We start from the raw sequence: 21032 nt of genomic DNA on the forward strand, positions 1-21032 counted from the left end.
TCTCTGCCATTTAAAATAGCAGAAACCTGGCGGCTATGGCACCCGCTTCACGTGCGAGCGGGCGCCATGTTTGGGGACCGGACTTCTGCCGTACATGTACGGTGGAGGTCCTTAAAGGTTTAAGTTATACATGCAAAGCCTATTCAGTTATAATATTAATGGAGATATTCCAATGGACATGTCCAGACCTGTTCGGATGCACTCAGGCCGATGTCAGCAGTAAGTATATAATACAAGCTGGACAGATTTGGATAGAGTGATCTGTTATAGTACTATCACTCTGGATAAACGTAAATGTGTTAACGATCCAGACAATTTCTGCTACATATGTGGCAAATACACTACTTATGACCAGCGCAAGAATCTAACAAAGCGAGTGCGTCTTGCAGCTCGGGATGCATTTGTGCTCGTAGTGCAGAACTTCCTTGGGAACAGACGAGCTGCAAACTCTGCTGAATTAGTGGACAACCTGCTTACAGCACATGAACAACTTGGCTGCCGGATGTCAGTAAATAGTGCATTTCTTACATTCCCATCTTGACTTTTTCCCACCCAATTTGGGACACGTAAGTGACGAACATGGAGAGCGGTTCCATAAAGCTATTTCTACAATGGAGAACAGGTATCAAGGCCACTGGAATCCCAACACGATGGCGGACTACTGCTGGTTTTTGCAACGGGAAAAATATGACCGTTCACAAAGCAGATGCCTGAAGCACTTAACAGTACTGGGCCTTGCTCAAGTAAGACTTTAAGGCCTCATGCACACGGCCGTTCCGTGCAGCGGCTGGGATGGATCGAGACCCATTCAACTTGATTGAGCATGTTCTATTTTTTTTTTGCGGTGCGGAGGCACGGACTGAAACACCATGGAAGCACTCCGTAGTGCTTGAGAATTTCAAAGTCTCATAGAGTACAATGTGTATGACCGACAGTGCGGATTTTCCACACGGAAAATCCGCACGCAATCCTGATCATGTGCATTTAGCCTAAGGGTGATGAGACTGACCAAGCCTGGGCTGGCTCCCTGCAGGGGTCCATAGTAAGTGCACTAGCCGCCGGTGTGCCCCGGTGCAGGCTCCGAGCGGGCGGTGCAAGACGCAGGACAGAATCCTTGGGTCATTCTCCGCCCGCTCCGAGTCTGCACTAATTATAGCCTAGAGTTCAGTGTTGCCTGGAACGTTCCTTTAAGTCACTGTCTGATCTGTGAGGTCAGCCCGTCTCTGTCATGTCACTTCAGCTCATACAAAATAATAATAAATATACCCGAAGATTTTTCTGAAACCTTTTTTTTATTTTTTTATTTTTTATTTGCAAAAATAAATCCGTCCCCCAGTTTACAAGTCCTTGATGAAAGCCTCCTTCTTCTCCTCTAGAAACTGCTGGAAGCTCTTGGTATTGGGGTTCAGTTTGTGGGTGAGCGCCACGTCCCGGTCGGGGATCATCAGGTAAAACTTGAACATGTTGGCCATTTCCTGTGCCCCAGGGAAGGGCAGCTTCTCATAAACCTCAGGAGAAATCTGAGAGACAAGAAAAAAAGCAATATTATAGGAGCTCTCTGGTCTACAGATGTTGTGAGCTATCCTGAGGATAGGTGGAAGCAGATGTACACTCTGTAGCCCCCAGCATACAGCGGCTCGGCTCCCATTCATTTGAATCTCAGCAGAGTTGCAGTACCCCAGCATGGCCACTACAGTGTGTACGGCGCCGTCTGCTTTCAGCTCCATACATTTTATAGCTTTGGGCGCGGTGGCTGCCCGATACAATTGACTGGTGGACGGCGCCAGGTGTTTGAGCCCTACCCATCTGATATTGATGACCTGTCAAAATCCTGAAGAAAAAAAACAACTTTAAACATTTTAGCTATATGTCAGCTATATCTGTTTCCGGGAAAGCTGGGTAATTCAGATTCTGGCCAATGAACCCCTTAATCATACCTGACAACTTTCTGAGAGAGGTATCCGGGACGTCCCTGAGTTTGTATGTTTTTTTGGCATACACATGCTCCTTTTTCACAAACAGTGCCCATTTTAATGTATGTCATCCCCTTGACGCAGGCACCCCCCATTCATTGTACATTTGGGAGCCTGCTGATGATGCGGGGGAGTTGGCAGGTATGCCTTAGATGCCGCAGTCAATGCTGAACCACCATCTGTTTTATAGATGCAGCGGCTCCATCTATAACCCTGACAAAATAGTTGCCATGGCAGCTGGTGGCTTAACAGTGGTCCCCAGGTCTTCCAACTTAGTACTCCTGTGAGGTCCTGACAGGCATAATACTCTGCAATACTGAAGTATTGCAGAGTATTATAGAAGAATTAGAGTGTCATAATGGGACTAAAATAAAGCAAGAAAAAAAAGAAGCTTCACTAAAATGTTAAAGCAAAATGTAAAATCCCCTTGCCTATCTAAAAAAAAAATAAGAAAATCGGTTGTCGTTTTTAGATTTTTTGCAGACACCCCCCTCCCCATACTTGTATCATCTCAGCTGCCAGTTTCTACCACTAGGGGGCAATCTGGGTTCAGCTCCTATTTAGCCCAATAGGAGCCTATACTCCTGTATACAGATTGCCACCTAGTGGCAAAAAAAAGCAATTGCGCTTTTAATGCTATAGGTTTAGTTATCCCACGAACAGTATTTAGCACCTATCCAAATTATATTGTGTTATAGCTGGGGGTCTGCCCGATGGGACCCCAGTGAGCACAGAAGTGGGGGCGTGCGTGGTCCATGGCTCTATTCACTTCTATGGGCTGATGGACCGCCCTGTATTCTACATAAACTGGTCCGCATTCCTTCTTGGTCACTTTTATGTAATGATATGCAATCCTCCCCTCCCCAGACACGAGGGGCGATGGCCTCACCTTGGCGTCCTTGATGACCTTGCCGGAGACTTTGGACATGATCTCGGCATATTGTGCTGCCGTCAGTTTCTCCGCACTGAGTCCGATGTCCTTCCCTATATAATCCTTTGGACTCTTCAGGATGCTGAGAACTGCTGGCCCCAGATCCGACACAGAAATCCCGTCCATGGGGACGTCACACATCGGAAGGACTGCAAGAAAAAACGAAGAACCAATAAAAATAAGTCTCCTTGGTGTCCCTAGCAGCCAATGACAGGACGCTTTTCATATTCCCAGCATTCTGATTGGTTGCTACACCCAATAAATGCCCCCCGGAGACCCCAAGCATGTGCTGAAGTCTCACCCAGCTCGTAGCTATTGCCATCTTTCGATTTCTGTGGTTTCATGACAGTTAGTAAATTCTCAAAGTAGAAGGCGAGTCTCACGCTGGTCATGGGGCAGGAGATCTGTCGGAAATATTCCTCCACTTCCCCTTTACCGTCAAAATGCAAAACTTCCAGCTTCCCCCCCGTCATTTTGTTGACGTTCTCCAGTCCGCTGTAGATCACGTGCGGCAGGCCCAGGCGTTTGCACAAATCCGCGATAACTTTGCCCTGTAACGAAAAAAGCTCTGCGGTAATCTGAAGCCATAGAGAATACAGGGGGAGTCATGGAGAATCAGGAGTGACTCTTCTGACAACCCCCAAGAACATCTCTAGAGGTTAACCCCTGGAGTCCTGTACAAACCAGTTCACTCAAAGTGCACAAGGTCCCTTTCAAGCATATCCTTCCTGGCTTCCTTATCTGCTGCACCCTGGGCCAATACCAACCCCAGGGGCTTTCATATCATATCTGATGTAAACCCCCATGTATCATAGCTTCATAGAGTGTAATAAACATGGTATAGAAGATTCCTGCCCAGTGTAGTACACAAATTACACGGTAAAAACCATACTGCAATCTGTGCGCCTTGTGGTCACTGGTGGTATTGCAAGTTTAGATTATTTTTCTGAAAAGTTCCCAGTGATATGCCAGTGACTGCAGGCCTCACCTGTTTCACCTCCTTTTCTTTACTGAAGTGATCCCAGAAGTTGGTGACCACGAACGCTCCATAAGCTCCGCCCAGCGCGGCCTCCAGGCTCTTCTCATTGTCCAGATCAGCGGACACGACCTCCGCTCCGGCCTCCTTCAGCTTCACAGCTGCCGGTTTGCTGGTGTCTCGAGTCACTGCCCTGACCGCAAAGGTGCAGTCTTTCAAGAGGGCGCAGGCGACAGACCCCCCCTGAGAGCCTGAAAAATTAACATGTTAGGGAATAGCCCCCTCCTGTATATACAGAGCAGTAGAAACGGCTCAGGCGGGGGATCCATTACTTTTTCAATTCTATTTAAATACTGCTGTTCTGTAAATTTCATATATTCATAGCCTGCAATATCTGGTATAAGCGGGATGTAGATTCCTCATGTATCGCAGACCCATTCAAGCCAATGGGTCTGCATCCGTGATATGGGATTTACACGGCCGGTGCCCGAGATTGCAGACCCTCTATTTGTGGTCTGCAATACGGGCATGGACTGCCTACGGTCGTGTGAATGGGACCTTATTTTTTTTTTTTTATCAGATATTTTTTTATTAAAGTTTTGTAAAAAACATTATATTATTACAATAACAGTGAATGGGACCTTAGGTGTAAGGGTAACACCCAGGTTTTTGCTAATAAAAGGAATCTTCTGCCATTTGGGGTCAGAAGGGGAAGACTTAAGTACCACCATGAGTCTTGTCGTCTCATTCTTTTGACCGTAGACAGCCGTAGACAGCATCTTAAAGCTGACCATAGTTTTCAAAAATTTTTGCATGATGCTTTACAATCATAACTTTGAAGAAGTGTGTCTTTTTGGGCTCCCATAATGTTTTTTCAGCCAAATTATTGCCTGTTTTCGGCTGCACAGTTAGATGCATTTCAATCAGAAGCAGGAGGTGTCTCACTTCTGTAGAATCTGCCAGCACTGTACTGCTGTGAAGTCCTTTGCCTTACTTCCCACTATGTTTGCTTTCAGCTCTGGAGCTCACAGAACAGATAAGGAACACTAACAGATACACAGGAGGCTCCTAGAACCTTTAAAAGCGGTGTAGAAGTAGTTCTTTTAGCAAGCTCAGAATCTCAGCTAGCTCTGGCACGCCCCATTTCTTGTGAGCGTGTTCCGTGTCTCTGTTACTAGGGACGCAGGCTGTTTTTTTTTTAAAGTGATGTGAATCAGAACATTCTCTATGAAATGAAATGGTGTGAAAGGGACTGAAAACATGCTTAGATCCCTTGTTTAGGGATCATACAAAAAGTCACAGCATAGCCAGATCTATAGCAGGTCGTACTCACCTGGGGTCTGAGGGACACAGGATTATAAATGGCGTGTGGTAGTTGGGGGCCCCTCTTACAGATTTTGTAATGGGCTAATACCCCAACAATTTTAGGGTACAAGCGTGAGCATCATCTATCGCTCTGCAGCATGGTGAACTCTGCAAGTAGCTGCCTGTGTTTATATAATCTACAACCCCCTCCAAAACCCTGGTCCTCTCAGCTCCCTCCTGCAAGGTTAACCCTTGAATGTGCAGCTTCTCATAAGTAAGGCAGAAGTAGTGACAGCAGGGCCCTGGTGCAGCTACTACTACTAAACGTCCACACCACGACCAATGTTCTCACTGGACGTGCAGCTCCTGTGCCCTGGAGACAAATGTCTGTCCAAACTGTTACGTACCAAGACCCAAGTGCAACTGCAACCTCTGTACCCGCTGGAGCTGCAGTATACCTTACTGCATGGGGCCCTGGAGGGATAGCAGCTCCTGCAGCTGTGGAACCCAGGCAGAATAGCAGTCCCTGAAGCTATAGGCCCTGGGAAAAATTGTCTTCCCTGCAGCCGTGGGGCCCTGGCAGGATGGCCTCCCCTGCAGCCGTGGGGCCCTGGCAGGATGGCCTCCCCTGCAGCCGTGGGGCCCTGGCAGGATGGCCTCCCCTGCAGACGTGGGGCCCTGGCAGGATGGCCTCCCCTGCAGCCCTGGCAGGATGCCAGTGAGTGTTATTCGCTCTTACCTGTGGCTCCAAACACTGTGATAATCTTCTTTGCCGCCATGTGGATCTGTGCAGCTCTAGTAGGACTGTTTGTGTACAAGGATCAGGCGCTGCCTCCTTATACTACAGCCGTACCCCAGTGACTCAGCATGAGGAAGGAATTTCATTTGTTTAGGTTTTGGGCGCGCCTGCTGATTTTGATTTCAGGTAGATTAAGGATGCACAAGCCTAGTTCACACACCTGACATTTCCATCAGTGATTGTGAGCTAAGACCAGGAGTGGAGGCTACACAGACATAAGGCAAAAAATCTGCGCCTTTTCTGTGGTTTTGACCTGCACCTGGTTTGGGCTCAAAATCGTTGATAGAAATCACTGATCAAACAACGCAGTGTGAACTAGGCCTTATACTCTGAAATGTGTTAGACTGCTTTCACATGTAGCAGAAGACACCGACTCTGGATGTTCACTGCAGGTCTATGGGAAAAATGAAATGCAGGACACACAGGCGTTCTTTTGCTCCTGGAGTTTTTTGTCTTTTTGTCTTCTTTTCGCAGAATTTACCCATCACCTTCTGTTCAGGGGAAAAACACCTCAAAGAAAATGCTAACAGAAAAACACAACCACGTAGTACAAAGGTCTTTGATTCCTCCCTGCGCTGACAGAGAATGCCCCTGCTGTGTGCAAAAACCAGCAGAAAATGCAGCAGGTGCCAAAAAACTCACATGCGGTTAGTAAGAGGTTTTTAACTGGTAAGGGCTCATGCACACAACAGTCTGCTGGCCAGGCCCGTATTGCTGGTATTCACTTGAATGGGTCCGCAATCTGGAAGGTCGGTGCGGAACGGAGGCAAGGAACCCCACAGAAGCACTACGGAGAGCTTCCGTGGGGTTTCTGTCCGTGCCTCCGCACCGCAAAAAAAGTAGTGCATGGGTCCCTGATCCGCATACGGCGGCCACACAGTCGGTTTAGTGCAGGGCACGGGAGCGCATCGGAGCATGAGATGCTCCGATGCTAGGCTCAGGGGGGCTGCCGGGGTGAAAATAAGGGTATGTCCGGGTTCAGTTCTGAACCTGGACAACCCCTTTAAATTTGTCTACCGTGTTATTGATGAGCGCGATTAAATATTCCATTCGTCTAACCTCCGTGATACTAGAAAACAGGTCAAGTCTAGACGGTATGTCTTGTCTCTTCCAATATTTAGCTATGAGGCGTCTGGTTGCCGACAAGATATGAAGTACTAAGCAAAGTACTGGTTTCTTTAATACCATTGGGGGCATGTTCAGTAGAAACATATTTGGGTCCAGTAAAAATGTTGTATCAAAAAGCTGCAGCAAAAGGTGCTGGGCTTCTGTCCATAATGGGAATATGGCTTGACAGTCCCAAAAGATGTGAAATAGAGACCCCTGGCCAGAATCACACCTCTAACAAGTACCAGAAACAGTAGGATTTAAGTGTCTGAGCATCTGGGGTGTATGGTACCAGAACATCAAAAGCTTACGTATATGAATTCTCCCTGAAGGTCACACAAGTGGATGACATTGCTGCTCTACACCATATAAGCTGCCAATCACTTGGCGATATTTCTTTTTCTAAGTATCTCTCCCACTTGGACATATACGTATGCCTCAGAATCTGAGGAGACTCCGGGGTTGAGAGAAGAACATATATATCTGATATAAGACCCTTAGTGGAGGTCGAAAGTTTACACAATCTCTCAAACTGCGTCGGAGTAGATACCTTTGTATCACGAAATATGGTTCTAAGCAAATGTCGTATTTGCAAATGCTGCCATCTAGAGGATTCAGGCAATTTGTATCTCTCCTTAAGCAAATCAAATGGTATAATCTCAAGAGTCCAATATTCCACTATGTCAGCAAATCTAAAAAATTTGTTAGAAAACCATGGCTTAAAAGACGTGCATTGCATCCCTAACGGAAACACAGGATTGAATAAAAACGAGGTCATGGAGGATTTATCAGATGCAAACAAAAATTTCTGTTTGCAGCTTTTCCAAACAGTATATGTAAGTGACATAGGACCCAACAATTGGGCAGTACAATCGGCTGATAATGATGACCATAAAAGGGCATTGAGATGAATAGGGGCCAACCATAGCTTCTCAATCTCCATCCATCTAGAGAATGCCGGGAGGGAAGACCATGCCGGGATACGACGCAAATGCGTCGCCCAGTAATATTTCATTACATCGGGGAGCCCCAGACCACCCTGTGACTTGAGGGCATTGAGAGTACTGCAAGAGATTCTATGCCTCCTCCATTCCAGACAAACCTAAGGATGGAAGATTGTAACGCTCTCAGATCCCTCTTAGGTATAGGGACTGGAATAGTCTCCATCACATATAGTAACTTGGGCAATATGGTCATTTTGACCGCTGCAATGCGCCCCAATAAAGAGATTGGCAAGGGCATCCATTTAGTCATAAGTGCATTAAGCTCCTGGAAAAGTGGAACAAAATTATGAGTATCTAGGTTGCCGTACGTCTTTGTTAAGTTCACTCCCAGATATTTGAGGGTGGTATCGTTCCATTTAAAATGGCAATTACTTTGCAAGGTACTCAGTATATCTGGGGGGATTTTAATAGACAATGCCTCCGTTTTTGACGTATTAACTTTATATCCAGAAAACCTTCTATATTCCCCTATCGTCTGGAATAAATTTGGCAGCGAAGTAAATTAGTCAGCGTCAGAAGAATATCATCCGCAAAGAGCCATAATTTAAAGGTCACTTTATTAACTTCTACGCCTTGAATATCAGGGTGGGCCCGTATTTGCGCCGCTAACGGCTCTATGCAAAGTACAAAGAGTAAGGGGGATAACGGGCAACCCTGTCTCGTTCCATTTTGAATAGTTATCATGTTCGACTGAGCATATGTCGTTTTCACAAAGGCCGGGTATAAAGGGCTCGTATAGCATTCAAGAAGGGCCCCCCTACACCAAAACATCGCAATGTAGAAAACATAAAAGGCCAACTCAGGCGATCAAAGGCCTTTTCTGCATCTAGGCCCAATACTAACGCCTGCTGTTTCCTCTATCAGATCTATAGTCCTCCTTGTATTGTCACCCCCTTGGCGGTGTAACACAAAGCCAACTTGGTCTTTATGAATCAAACTTGGGAGCAGACTAACAAGCCTGTTCGCCAAAAGTTTCGTAAATATCTTTAAGTCTGAATTAAGGAGGGCTATAGGACGATAGTTCGCACAATCCATATGGTCCTTTTCTGGTTTAGGTATGAGGGTGATAAAAGATTGTAGCATCGTGTCTGGTATAGGAGAGCCCTCCAAGAAAGAATTAAAAACCTTGACCATATAGGGGAGGAGGGTGTCTATATATGTTTTATAATAAAAGTACGGCAAACCATCCGGCCCAGGAGACTTACGATTCGGAAGGCTTTTTATCACTTCTGATATTTCTTCAGCTGTAATCTGAATGTTAAGAGTAGCTGCTAGGTCACTAGATAATTTGGGTAGCTTACATTGAGGAAGGAGGAGAACTGTTCCTGTCGCCGTACAGGATCCCTAGAGACCTGCTGGGGAAGAGAGTACAGATTTTTATAATATTTCTGGAAAATGGCCATAATTCTATTGGGATCATACGTGATGGTGCCATCAGCCTGTCTCAAGGCAGTCGGGGTATTTGCTAAAGTAGAGCGCCTTGATTAGGTGGTACATATGGCTGTGCTTGCTCCTCCTCCCATCGGTTGCTTCATGCACATGGAGGTGACTAGGAGCAGCACACCATGTGTGCGGCATCTTCGCTCCTGAACATAGAAGCCCAATGGCTTAGGTAGGTTTAGCGTAGGACCCGCCTGACCTGAGACCACCTTGGCGCTTGGTAGGCGGGCTTAGATGTGTTTTGATCAAAATATATTGACTAAGTGTCTCAGATATTATCATATCAGAGTGAGGACTTTGTCCATATATAATGCTTGCATCTACTTTACTAAGTGCATTATTATCTTATTTCTGTGGTTTTCTTCAATAATATGGCCAGGGACATCCGCGCATTTGTATCATATCGTGCAGGATGTTTTTATCTTAGTTTTTTCAGTGGAATTTTTTTGTCTGTAGTATTTGCTTGAGGGAGTGGCACCTTCAAGTGTGAATGCGCACCTATTTTATCTTGGGAGTAGCATTCCTCTGCACTTTTGCCCTTCCTATCCAATAGAGCGCCTTGATTAGGTGGTACATATGGCTGTGCTTGCTCCTCCTCCCATTGGTTGCTTCATGCACATGGAGGTGACTAGGAGCAGCACACCATGTGTGCGGCGTCTGCGCTCCTGAACATAGGAGCCCAATGGCTTAGATAGGTTTAGCGTAGGACCCGCCTGACCTGAGACCACCTTGGCGCTTGGTAGGCGGGCTTAGATGTGTTTTGATCAAAATATATTGACTAAGTGTCTCAGATATTATCATATCAGAGTGAGGACTTTGTCCATATATAATGCTTCATCTACTTTACTAAGTGCATTATTATCTTATTTCTGTGGTTTTCTTATTTGCTAAAGTAGAATCCCGCAATTGCTTCGCCAGGAGCGTATGCGATTTATTCCCGCAAGCATAATAGCGTTGCCTGGAATATAAGAGTAACTTATCAGTTTTTACCAATGCCAGGTCTCTCAACTTAGCTCTCAACATAAGTATGCGCCTTAAAAGGTGACAAGAATTGCGGGATCCCAACTGGCCCTCCAAGCTTTCCAGATCTTTTTTGATAGAACAATACTGTATGTTCCTATCCTTTTTCAATTTGGAACCAATGGCTATACAATTACCTCTAAAGACAGCTTTATGCGCCTCCCATAGGGTGGATACAGAGGAGACTGATTGCTGGTTAATACGAAAATATTCCGATAGACCCTCCTGCAGGTTCTGCCTAGATATGGGGTTAGTATGAAAAATTCCACAGCACATCCAAGGCGTAAAAGGGGGATCGCCTTCACAGCAGCTGGCACTCTGCCGATATTGATATACTGCAGTGCCGCCCCAACCTTTATTTTTGTCTAGATAGCGGGTTAGAGAGAAGGCTCTCATTCAGACGCCAGTGACAAACCTTAGTGATTGGATGTTTAGTGCTTAACATCCAAAAAATTGGCGCATGGTCTGACCATGTGATAGACCCTATATCAGCGTCCATAATTAAACACATTGTGGGAACATTACCTAGGAAGTAATCAATGCGAGTGTGTGTACTATGAGGATGTGAATAAAACGTAAACGTCTTAGACGTGGGATAATTCACTCGCCATAGGTCGTACAACGCAAACCTCACCAACCGTCTAAAAAGACGCGAAAGCCTAGCCTGTTCCCTGGAAGGGGGTTTTGCTGCTAACGCCTGCCTGTCTAGTGTTTCAGAGAAAGAGACATTAAAATCGCCTCCCACAGTAAGTGCTGCCGGGAGTAAATGAGATACTTTAGTGAACACCCTAGTGAGGAAGGAAATCTGTTTGGAGTTCGGGGCGTAAAGATTACATAACCCAAGAGGAGTACCATGTAGGGTGGCCTGCAAGATAATATAACGACCCTGGGGGTCAGAAATCTGTGAAGTCACTTGAAGCGGACAATTAGCAGATAGGGGGATTGCTACTCCAGCCCTTTTTTTCCCACTAGAGGCCGAATAAGTCCTTTGGAACAGTCCTTTTAGCAAATTTAAATGTTCCCGTATCATCAAAGTGCGTCTCCTGGAGGAAGACTATCTCCGCTTTTTGAGTGCGGCACTCCGTCAGGGCCAGTCTCCTCTTAACATTGGAGTTCAGGCCCTTGACGTTTAAAGACATACACTTAATCATAGCGAGAAGATTGGCTGAGCCATGTACTTGCTATTCTGAATGTAGAAGACAGTCCTCCAGGAGACCACACTCCAAACAGTCCGGTAGAGAACCTGAAAAAAAACACGGTCAATATCATCAGACATACCAAACAGATAATAGGGTACACGACACATGAGGGTTTAGGGGAACACATAAGACAGTAGCACAAAGAAGATATTAACAGGAATAATCCAAACATTGGACGTCGACGTCCAGGTGGGGGTATTCAGAGAAGGCCTGAAACATATGATATGGCCCTGTCTCATTTCCTCAGTTCCCGAGAGAACAGAGGAGAGGAAGAGGGCAAAAAGGATCAATCCCCCCTGTGGTGACATGGTTGAACACACCCGGCATAGAGAACAGAACATTGTTAAAACAATAGGCATATCAACCGAGCTCCGAAGAAGCCCAACAAGATGTTTCACTTGAACAATAAGGCACTAAGAACATGTGAAGAGCATCAGCCGCCAATCATAGCGACATAAGATTCAGGAGACGAGCAATATGATACTACTCAGGTCACAGCAGATCAGGTCAGTTCATCTCTCAATGTGGATCCCCTGGGTTCTTCTCCTGGCAGGGACCTACGGTTCTTGCTTCGTACTTGGCTCCAAACTGGGGAGGGTGCCAGCAGCGGACCAGGAACCTCCCAATCATCAATAGGAGGCACAGAGACCCCCAATGTTGCGCAAAAAGTGGACAAATCTGCATGGGCTCGCAGAGGTACGGCTTTCCCATTTTTATTAGCAATAAGCGCAAATGGGTATCCCCAATGGTAGGGAATTTTCTTCTGCCTCATGGAGGCTAAGAGAGGCTGGAGTTGGCGTCTCTTTTGCAGGGTTAGCCACGATAAGTCCTGGTATAGTTGCACTTGTATCCCATGAAAGTCAGTGACCCAAAGTGTACGGGCCTTGGCCATTATAGCTTCTTTCATCTGGAAGTCTGTGACGCGGCAAATGACATCTCGGGGTTGCGCAGACGCATTTTTGGCGCGTAAGGCCCTATGGGCACGATCCATCTTAATAATGCGAGTCGGCGGGGATCCCAATATAGTATTAAATAACTCATTCAGGACCTCATGTAGATTTTTTTTCGGAATCCGGTTCAGGCAGGCCCCGCACTCTAATATTATGTCTGCGACCCCTGTTATCAAGGTCTTCTACGTGCCTGGTGTTATCCCGGACAACCTGGGAGCATCTCGATATAGTAGATTGGAGCTGAGCAATGTACTTGCGGGTGACGTCATGTTCAGTTTCCAGAGAATCCACCCTGGCCGTAATCTGTTGAAAGTCCTGACGCAAGGACGAGATTTCAGCTTTAAACGTATTTCTTACTTCTGTTATTAGATTTCTAAAATCTTCCTTAGTAGGGAGGTGTTGTAATGACTTCTGTAGAGAGGCTGAGGATTGCAATAGCTGCAGGACACCATCATCAGTATCCTCGTTCATGTCGGATTGTAAATCCCAGGGGACATCCTCCCCATCATTTCTCCCCTTGGTTTGGAGGTGATCTAGGGGGTCATCGTGAGGCTCAGTCCAATCCCTCCTGCGCTGTGTCAGTGTGGCTGAGGCATTATTCCGCTTAGGCGCCATCTTTGGTGGCATGTCCGCAGTGAACTCACACCCCTGTGACTGTCCGGCTGTGCCCAATGCCCACGCCTGTGTATCCGGCTTGTAGATAAACTCCTCGGCCAGCGGGGATAAGGGGGAGCCCCTTACTTGCTGTGGTTCGCTGTGTGCAGAGCGCTGTAGCAGGGGAGCTTCACCTCCGTCACCTCCCGTAATGGCGCCCGCTGTATTTTCGCGCCTCAGGCCCCCAGGAGCAGTCGGAGCAGCAGTGCGGCGATCTAGGTAAGCGGCTATGCTGTGAGTCTTCAGATTAGGTGCCGGGCTGCCTTAGAGGGCAATGATTTCCCCATGGGACCCGGACACCGTGCTAATGAGGCTCCTTTGATGAATCAGGGCAGCGGAGCTCTTCCTCTACACAGCCATCTTGCCGGACGGCCAAGCCACGCCCCCACAGTAATGTATTTTAACAGTATACACATGGGCAAAGTGAGCATGGATCCACAAAAAACGGATGACATACGGATGTGTTCCGTATGCAATCCGTATTTTTTGCGGACCCATTGACTTAAATGGAGCCACGGATCGTTATTTGTGGGCAATAATAGGACAAGTTCAATCTTTCAGCGGAACGGAAATACGGAAACGGAATGCATACGGAGTACATTCAGTTTTTTTGGGTGGAACCATTGAAATGAATGGTTCCGCATACGGACCGCAAACGGAATCTGCAAAAACGGTAAAAGAAAAAACTAGTGCAAGAGGCCTTAGAAGGTTTACTCACCTCAAGCTGTAAGAGTATAACCTGCATCACAAAACCACAAAAACCCGCAGTCTAAAATGTCCCATGTGAATTCATCCTAAGCTCAAGGCTACATTCACACACAATATTTAAAATCTGCAAAAAAGATTCAAGAAAAAGATTCTTCTGCAGACTCCTGAATCCACCTCTGTAGCACATGCATCGGGGAGAGGGCTAGTTCTGGCCCCGTCTACAGCGGAACTGACGTCTCATCCATAGTCCAGGCCAGAACCCTGGTAAAGGAGGTGACGTTGGTGGAAGAAGGATTTTCAGGAGAGGAGCGTCATGTCACTGGGTTCCTGAGCAGTTCCTGGGTCCCACACAATTTCAAAATAGTAAGTATACGAGCCGTGGCATGAATTGTAGTAATAAAAATGCCTTCTGTATTCCAAAAAACTGTTACCGTGATCTTTCCAGCTGACTGCTGCTGCACATGACATTTTTTGGGGGGTTGGTGACCCCTTGTGCTTCCATTGTATGGACTCTTGTCTGGTCTCCGTGTTTCATCACCCGTAATACTTCGAGAATAGACGTCTCCTGGATTTTTTCTGAGCATGTCTAAATTCCCTTGGTTAAATTGCTGGTGACAAGTTTTTGGCTCAGGTGTCAACATTCGTGGGAACTGACCTTTGACATCATGAATGATACTGGAAGCTTTGCCAACTGAAATGCGTAATTCATGAGCTATAACATAGACTTTGACCCGACGATCTTCCAAGATCATGGCCTCCACTTTATGGCACACTTCCTCTAAAGATGCTTTGGCAGGTGGCCCTGAACGTGAACGTGAATGTAAACTGCTTGGCCCAAAACTTAACTTGGTAGTAGGAAGGTGCCTCATCACCATGTACATCATCTTCCTTTCATGGATTTCTTTAGGCTTCTTTTCTTCCTTTGCAAGGAATTTAATCACGGAACGAAGCTCCAAATCCTTCACTTCCTTTGTAGAGCCGCACTGTACTGCACTTGCCATCCTGTCACTTCCAGTGCTTTCATCAGACTGCACTGCTACTGTGTAGACATGTCTCAACCTGCACAGAAAAGCTCAGCTCTAACGCTGACAGAACATGCCCTCATATCACACCTTCCACAGGCAGGGTATGTGTAATTCAGGCGGGTCAGCAGCCCAGTTGGAAACCCAGAAAACCCCTTTAAGCTGGGGCTACGTGTGATCTTGGCAGCAATACCAGTTGCACGACCAAAGAGTGCGATGTAGCAGTGCAGCCATTAAACCGAATGGGTCACAGTGCAATCTGCAAGTTGCTGTTTTTGGGACCCCAGGACTTTTTTCATGTGAATATATTTCAATACAATTAATAGCAAATTAAAAGCAAAAAGAAAAATCAAAATACTTATCACTCCAGGAAAAAAAACTTTCACCTGCTGTTCTACCAGCTGACAGAAGAGGCTTGTGCTCATGCCAGATTTCCAGAACTTTAATGTTTACGTGATCCATACAGGGGAAATTAAAGTATTAGCAAAAAAAAAATAAAACATCAAATCTATAAAAGGGTTAAAGTAGCAGTAATCCTGTGAAGGTGTGAGGGCTTTACTGGCATCCACTCCTGAACGCCTCCTCGTTTTCCTCACTCCACTGCTGGAAACTCCTGACTTTGGGGTTCAGTTTGCGGGTGAGCTGCACGTCCCGGTCAGGTCTCATCATGTAGAATCGGAACATGTTGGCCATGTTGTGCGCCCCGCCCTGCGCCTCGTAATCAGCAGGGAGAATCTGTAGAAGATGAAGCATAGGAAACTGTGTAGACTGGATAAAAGTAATGAGATCCTGGTGGTATGGCGATGGCCTTTACTAGTACTGGTGAAATATTACTGGTCACTACTGCTTCTACTGGTATATTACTGGGCACTACTGCTTCTACTGGTATATTACTGGGCACTACTACTTCTACTGGTATATTACTGGGCACCACTGCTTCTACTGGTATATTACTGGGCACTACTACTTCTACTGGTATATTACTGGGCACTACTACTTCTACTGGTGTATTACTGGGCACTACTGCTTCTACTGGTATATTACTGGGCACCACTGCTTCTACTGGTATATTACTGGGCACTACTACAATTACTGGAACTACTACTGGTATATTACTGGGCATGACTACTTATACTAGTATATTACTGGGGAGTACTACTTGTATACTGGTATATTACTGGGCACTACTACTGGTATATTAAAGGGCAATACTACTTCTACTATTACTGGCACTACTACTGGTATATTACTGGGCACTACTACTTATACTAGTATATTACTGGGGACTACTACTGGTATATTATGTTGTCAAAATATATTAGATTCTTTTGCGGTCACTGTCACCTTGGCATCCTTGACAATCTTCTTGGTAATCTTGGACATTATTTCGGCATATTCTTCCACCAGTAACTTCCCTGCACTGAGCCCGATGTTCTTTCCTTTGTAGCATGCTGGGGATTTCAGAATGGAGACAACTACAGGACCCAAATCTGCCACCGCTATCCCGTCCAGAGGTACATCACCCATCGGGAGGCCTGGAATAACAGAATGGTCAAGAAGAATTCTGTGTCATGCACACTGCGCAAAATCTGTGCTACAACTATAAAACTATATTATACCATAATATTATAGTATATATACTCTTGGACACAAGGGGGCAGTATTATAGTAGTTATATTCTTGTACAAGAATAACTAGTGGGGATAGGGGATAGTAGTTATATTATTGTACATAGGAGCAGTATTATAGTAATTATATTCTTGTACATAGCAGGCAGTATTATAGTAGTTATATTCTTGTACATGGGATGCAGTATTATAGTAGTTATATTCTTGTACATAGGAACAATATTATAGTAGTTATATTCTTGTAAATAGGAGGCAGTATTATAGTAGTTATATTCTTGTACATAGAAGCAGTATTATAGTAGTTATATTCCTGTACATAGGAGCAGTATTATAGTAGTTATATTCTTGTACATAGAAGCAGTATTATAGTAGTTATGTTCTTGTACATAGGAGGCAGTATTATAGTAGTTATATTCTTGTACATAGGAGCAGTATTATAGTAGTTATATTCTTGTACATAGAAGCAGTATTATAGTAGTTATGTTCTTGTACATAGGAGCAGTATTATAGTAGTTATATTCCTGTACATAGGAGCAGTATTATAGTAGTTATATTCTTGTACATAGGAGGCAGTATTATAGTAGTTATATTCTTGTACATAGGAACAATATTATAGTAGTTATATTCTTGTACATAGGAGCAGTATTATAGTAGTTATATTCTTGTACATAGGAGGCAGTATTATAGTAATTATATTCTTGTACATAGGAGGCAGTATTATAGTAGTTATATTCTTGAACATAGGAGCAGTATTATAATAGTTAGATTCTTGCACATAGGAGCAGTATTATAGTAGATATATTCTTGTACAGAGGAGCAGTATTATAGTAGTTATATTCTTGTACATAGGATCAGTATTATAGTAGTTGTATTCTTGCACATAGGAGCAGTATTATAGTAGTTATATTCTTGCACATAGGAGGCAGTATTATAGTAGTTATATCCTTGTACATAGGAGTAGTATTATAGTAGTTATATTCTTGTACATAGGAGCAGTATTATAGTAGTTATATTCTTGTACAGAGGAGCAGTATTATAGTAGTTATATTCTTGTACATAAGAGCAGTATTATAGTAGTATATTGTCTTCTAAATTAGAGCAGTATTGTCCATTACTGTATATTTATCCTTTATACATTTTCCCTTATTTTCTTACCTAAAAGAAACACTCTCCCGTCTTGGCTCCTCTTTGGTTTGAAGGCATGCAGCAGGTTCTCGTAGTAGAAGGCTAGACGGACACTGGTCATGGGACAGTCAATGTGTCGGAAATACTCCTCCACCTCGCCTTTACTATCAAAGTGAGGCACATCCAGTTTCCCCCCAGTAATCTTCATCACATTTTCTAGTCCGCTGTAGATCACCAGCTCCAGGTTCAGGCGTTTACACAGATCTGCGACCAGTTTTCCCTGGAAGAGAATTGGGTCAGGACATAGAGAGATGAACTCCTCATTCATATCACTGCTGAATGATTGTACTGAACCTTAACGAGAGGCTCCTCACGAAGTCATGATTAATTGCTTCTGTAAAACACGGCCACCTCCCCTCTTTATCTTCCCCACACACCTGGATGACTTCTTTGTCCTTTTTAGCGCCTTCAAATGCATTGGTGACCACGAACGCTCCATAAGCTCCGCCCAGTGCGACCTCCAGGCTTTTCTCATCATCCAGATCTGCGGACACGACCTCCGCTCCGGCCTCCTTCAACTTCAAAGATGCCGGTTTGCTGCTGTCTCGAGTCACTGCTCTGACGGCAAAGGTGCCATCTTCCAGGAGCGCTGCAGCAACTGATCCGCCCTGGGCTCCTGCAAATATAGGTTAGTACACAAGAAAAGTGTAAATACAAACATACCATGCTTCTGCGGCCATATATATGGGCCACATCCATGAGCTAAGTGTTTGTTACGATCTACAACTTTAGTTCTAAGCTAAAATTCTGGTTTCCTGCAGCGACCACTCGAGTGAGCTTCCTGCATACATATACCATATGCAGTAAGCTCCTGAGCTCCCTCTAGTGGTGGCTCTGGAATTTATAATTTTTATTTATTTATTATTTTTATTTATTTATTAAAAAATACATTTTATCGCCTGGACAATCCTTTTAACCTAATTGTGAACCTATTTTAAATGGTGCTACAGGATGGACATGTACTTTACAATCATTGTAAACCAAAATGTTCAGCAACTTTCTAATATCTTTTTCCTTTCAAGATCTCTGCTTGCTGTCAATAAGTGTTAAAATTAATATTTATGTAGACCAGACCTAATACACTGCCTAGAGTCCACACGGATACACTGTAACAAAAGATGGTGAGCAGGGCAACTCACCTGTCGCTCCAAAGACCACGACTACCTTCTTCCCAGACATTGGGCGCTAGCTTCGGGGGGGATCAGTAGTGAAAATGCTGCAAACAGATGGGTCTGTAGAGAAGTTTTGAGAGTCGTCTCCTCCGCCGTCTACTGCCTTAGTGTCGATCCCTGTGACTCAGCTGAATTAATAATCCCCAGGTTCTGTATACAAAGGGTGCAGCCATTTTTGAGAGTGGTCCAGCCAATTAGAACCTCCGTCCAGTATTTACTAAGGCACCAGGTATACAGCTACAAACTGCAGACGCCCACGACGTGCCTTCTCTAATCCTCCCTCAGCTGCCCGCACTGTATGCACGTCCCCCCCCGATACTGCAGTAACAGTCCCATTCTCAAGAATGTCAGGTTGTCACAGCCCCACCTCTGACCAGCTCTAGTGGTGGATCTGGGTCTCCATTTATGGGTGGAGGTGGTCTCACATTCAGAGATATTAGTCCCAGTATATCTAAGTCTTTCATGTGTGATACTGTCTGCTGAGCTGTGTATCTAATCCCATCCTGTGTGATACTGTCTGCTGAGTTGTGTATCTAATCCTATCCTGTGTGATACTGTCTGCTGAGCGGTGTATCTAATCCCCTCCTGTGTGATACTGTCTGCTGAGTTGTGTATCTAATCCTGTCCTGTGTGATACTGTCTGCTGAGCTGTGTATCTAATCCCATCCTGTGTGATACTGTCTGCTGAGTTGTGTATCTAATCCTATCCTGTGTGATACTGCCTGCTGAGCTGTGTATCTAATCCTATCCTGTGTGATACTGTCTGCTGAGCTGTGTATCTAATCCTCTCCTGTGTGATACTGTCTGCTGAGCCGTGTATCTAATCCTATCCTGTGTGATACTGTCTGCTGAGCTGTGTATCTAATGCTATCCTGTGTGATACTGTCTGCTGAGCCGTGTATCTAATCCTATCATGTGTAATACTGTCTGCTGAGCTGTGTATCTAATCCTATCCTGTGTGATACTGTCTGCTGAGCTGTGTATCTAATCCTCTCCTGTGTGATACTGTCTGCTGAGCTGTGTATCTAATCCTATCATGTGTGATACTGTCTGCTGAGTTGTGTATCTAATCCTATCATGTGTGATACTGTCTGCTGAGTTGTGTATCTAATCCTATCATGTGTGATACTGTCTGCTGAGTTGTGTATCTAATCCTATCCTGTGTGATACAGTCTGCTGAGCTGTGTATCTAATCCTATCATGTGTGATACTGTCTGCTGAGTTGTGTATCTAATCCTATCCTGTGTGATACTGCCTGCTGAGCTGTGTATCTAATCCTATCATGTGTGATACTGTCTGCTGAGCTGTGTATCTAATCCCATCCTGTGTGATACTGTCTGCTGAGCTTTGTATCTAATTCTGTCCTGTGTGATACTGTTTGCTGAGCTGTGTATCTAATCCTCTCCTGTGTGATACTGTCTGCTGAGCCGTGTATCTAATCCTCTCCTGTGTGATACTGTCTGCTGAGCTGTGTATCTAATCCTGTCCTGTGTGATACTGTCTGCTGAGCTGTGTATCTAATCCTATCCTGTGTGATACTGTCTGCTGAGCTGTGTATCTAATCCTATCCTGTGTGATACTGTCTGCTGAGCGGTGTATCTAATCCTATCCTGTGTGATACTGTCTGCTGAGCTGTGTATCTAATCCTGTCCTGTGTGATACTGTCTGCTGAGCTGTGTATCTAATCCTTTCCTGTGTGATACTGTCTGCTGAGCTGTGTATCTAATCCTGTCCTGTGTGATACTGTCTGCTGAGCTGTGTATCTAAACCTATCCTGTGTGATACTGTCTGCTGAGCTGTGTATCTAAACCTATCCTGTGTGATACTGTCTGCTGAGCTGTGTATCTAATCCTGTCCTGTGTGATACTGTCTGCTGAGCTGTGTATCTAATCCTATCCTGTGTGATACTGTCTGCTGAGCTGTGTATCTAATCATCTCCTGTTTGATACTGTCTACTGA

General features: G+C 45.0%; 2 protein-coding genes across 2 annotated transcripts; both read right to left on the bottom strand.

Annotated features, from left to right (window-relative positions):
- Positions 1 to 1279: 1279 nt before the first annotated feature.
- LOC122945038 (nmrA-like family domain-containing protein 1) lies at positions 1280 to 6077 on the bottom strand. Its single transcript, XM_044303854.1, has 5 exons — positions 5925 to 6077; positions 3893 to 4131; positions 3206 to 3455; positions 2863 to 3053; positions 1280 to 1520 (listed from the first exon to the last, which is right to left on the bottom strand). Exons 1-5 carry the CDS (start codon positions 5962 to 5964, stop codon positions 1338 to 1340), a joined length of 903 nt encoding a protein of 300 aa, XP_044159789.1. The 5' UTR covers positions 5965 to 6077; the 3' UTR covers positions 1280 to 1337.
- Positions 6078 to 15515: 9438 nt separating this feature from the next.
- On the bottom strand, positions 15516 to 19338 carry LOC122945252 (nmrA-like family domain-containing protein 1). Its single transcript, XM_044304272.1, has 5 exons — positions 19041 to 19338; positions 18279 to 18517; positions 17872 to 18121; positions 16433 to 16623; positions 15516 to 15823 (listed from the first exon to the last, which is right to left on the bottom strand). Exons 1-5 carry the CDS (start codon positions 19078 to 19080, stop codon positions 15644 to 15646), a joined length of 900 nt encoding a protein of 299 aa, XP_044160207.1. The 5' UTR covers positions 19081 to 19338; the 3' UTR covers positions 15516 to 15643.
- Between the last annotated feature and the right edge of the window lie 1694 nt (positions 19339 to 21032).

The sequence above is a fragment of the Bufo gargarizans genome, chromosome 8, assembly GCF_014858855.1.
Source record: "Bufo gargarizans isolate SCDJY-AF-19 chromosome 8, ASM1485885v1, whole genome shotgun sequence".
In the NCBI taxonomy this organism is placed as follows: domain Eukaryota; kingdom Metazoa; phylum Chordata; class Amphibia; order Anura; family Bufonidae; genus Bufo; species Bufo gargarizans.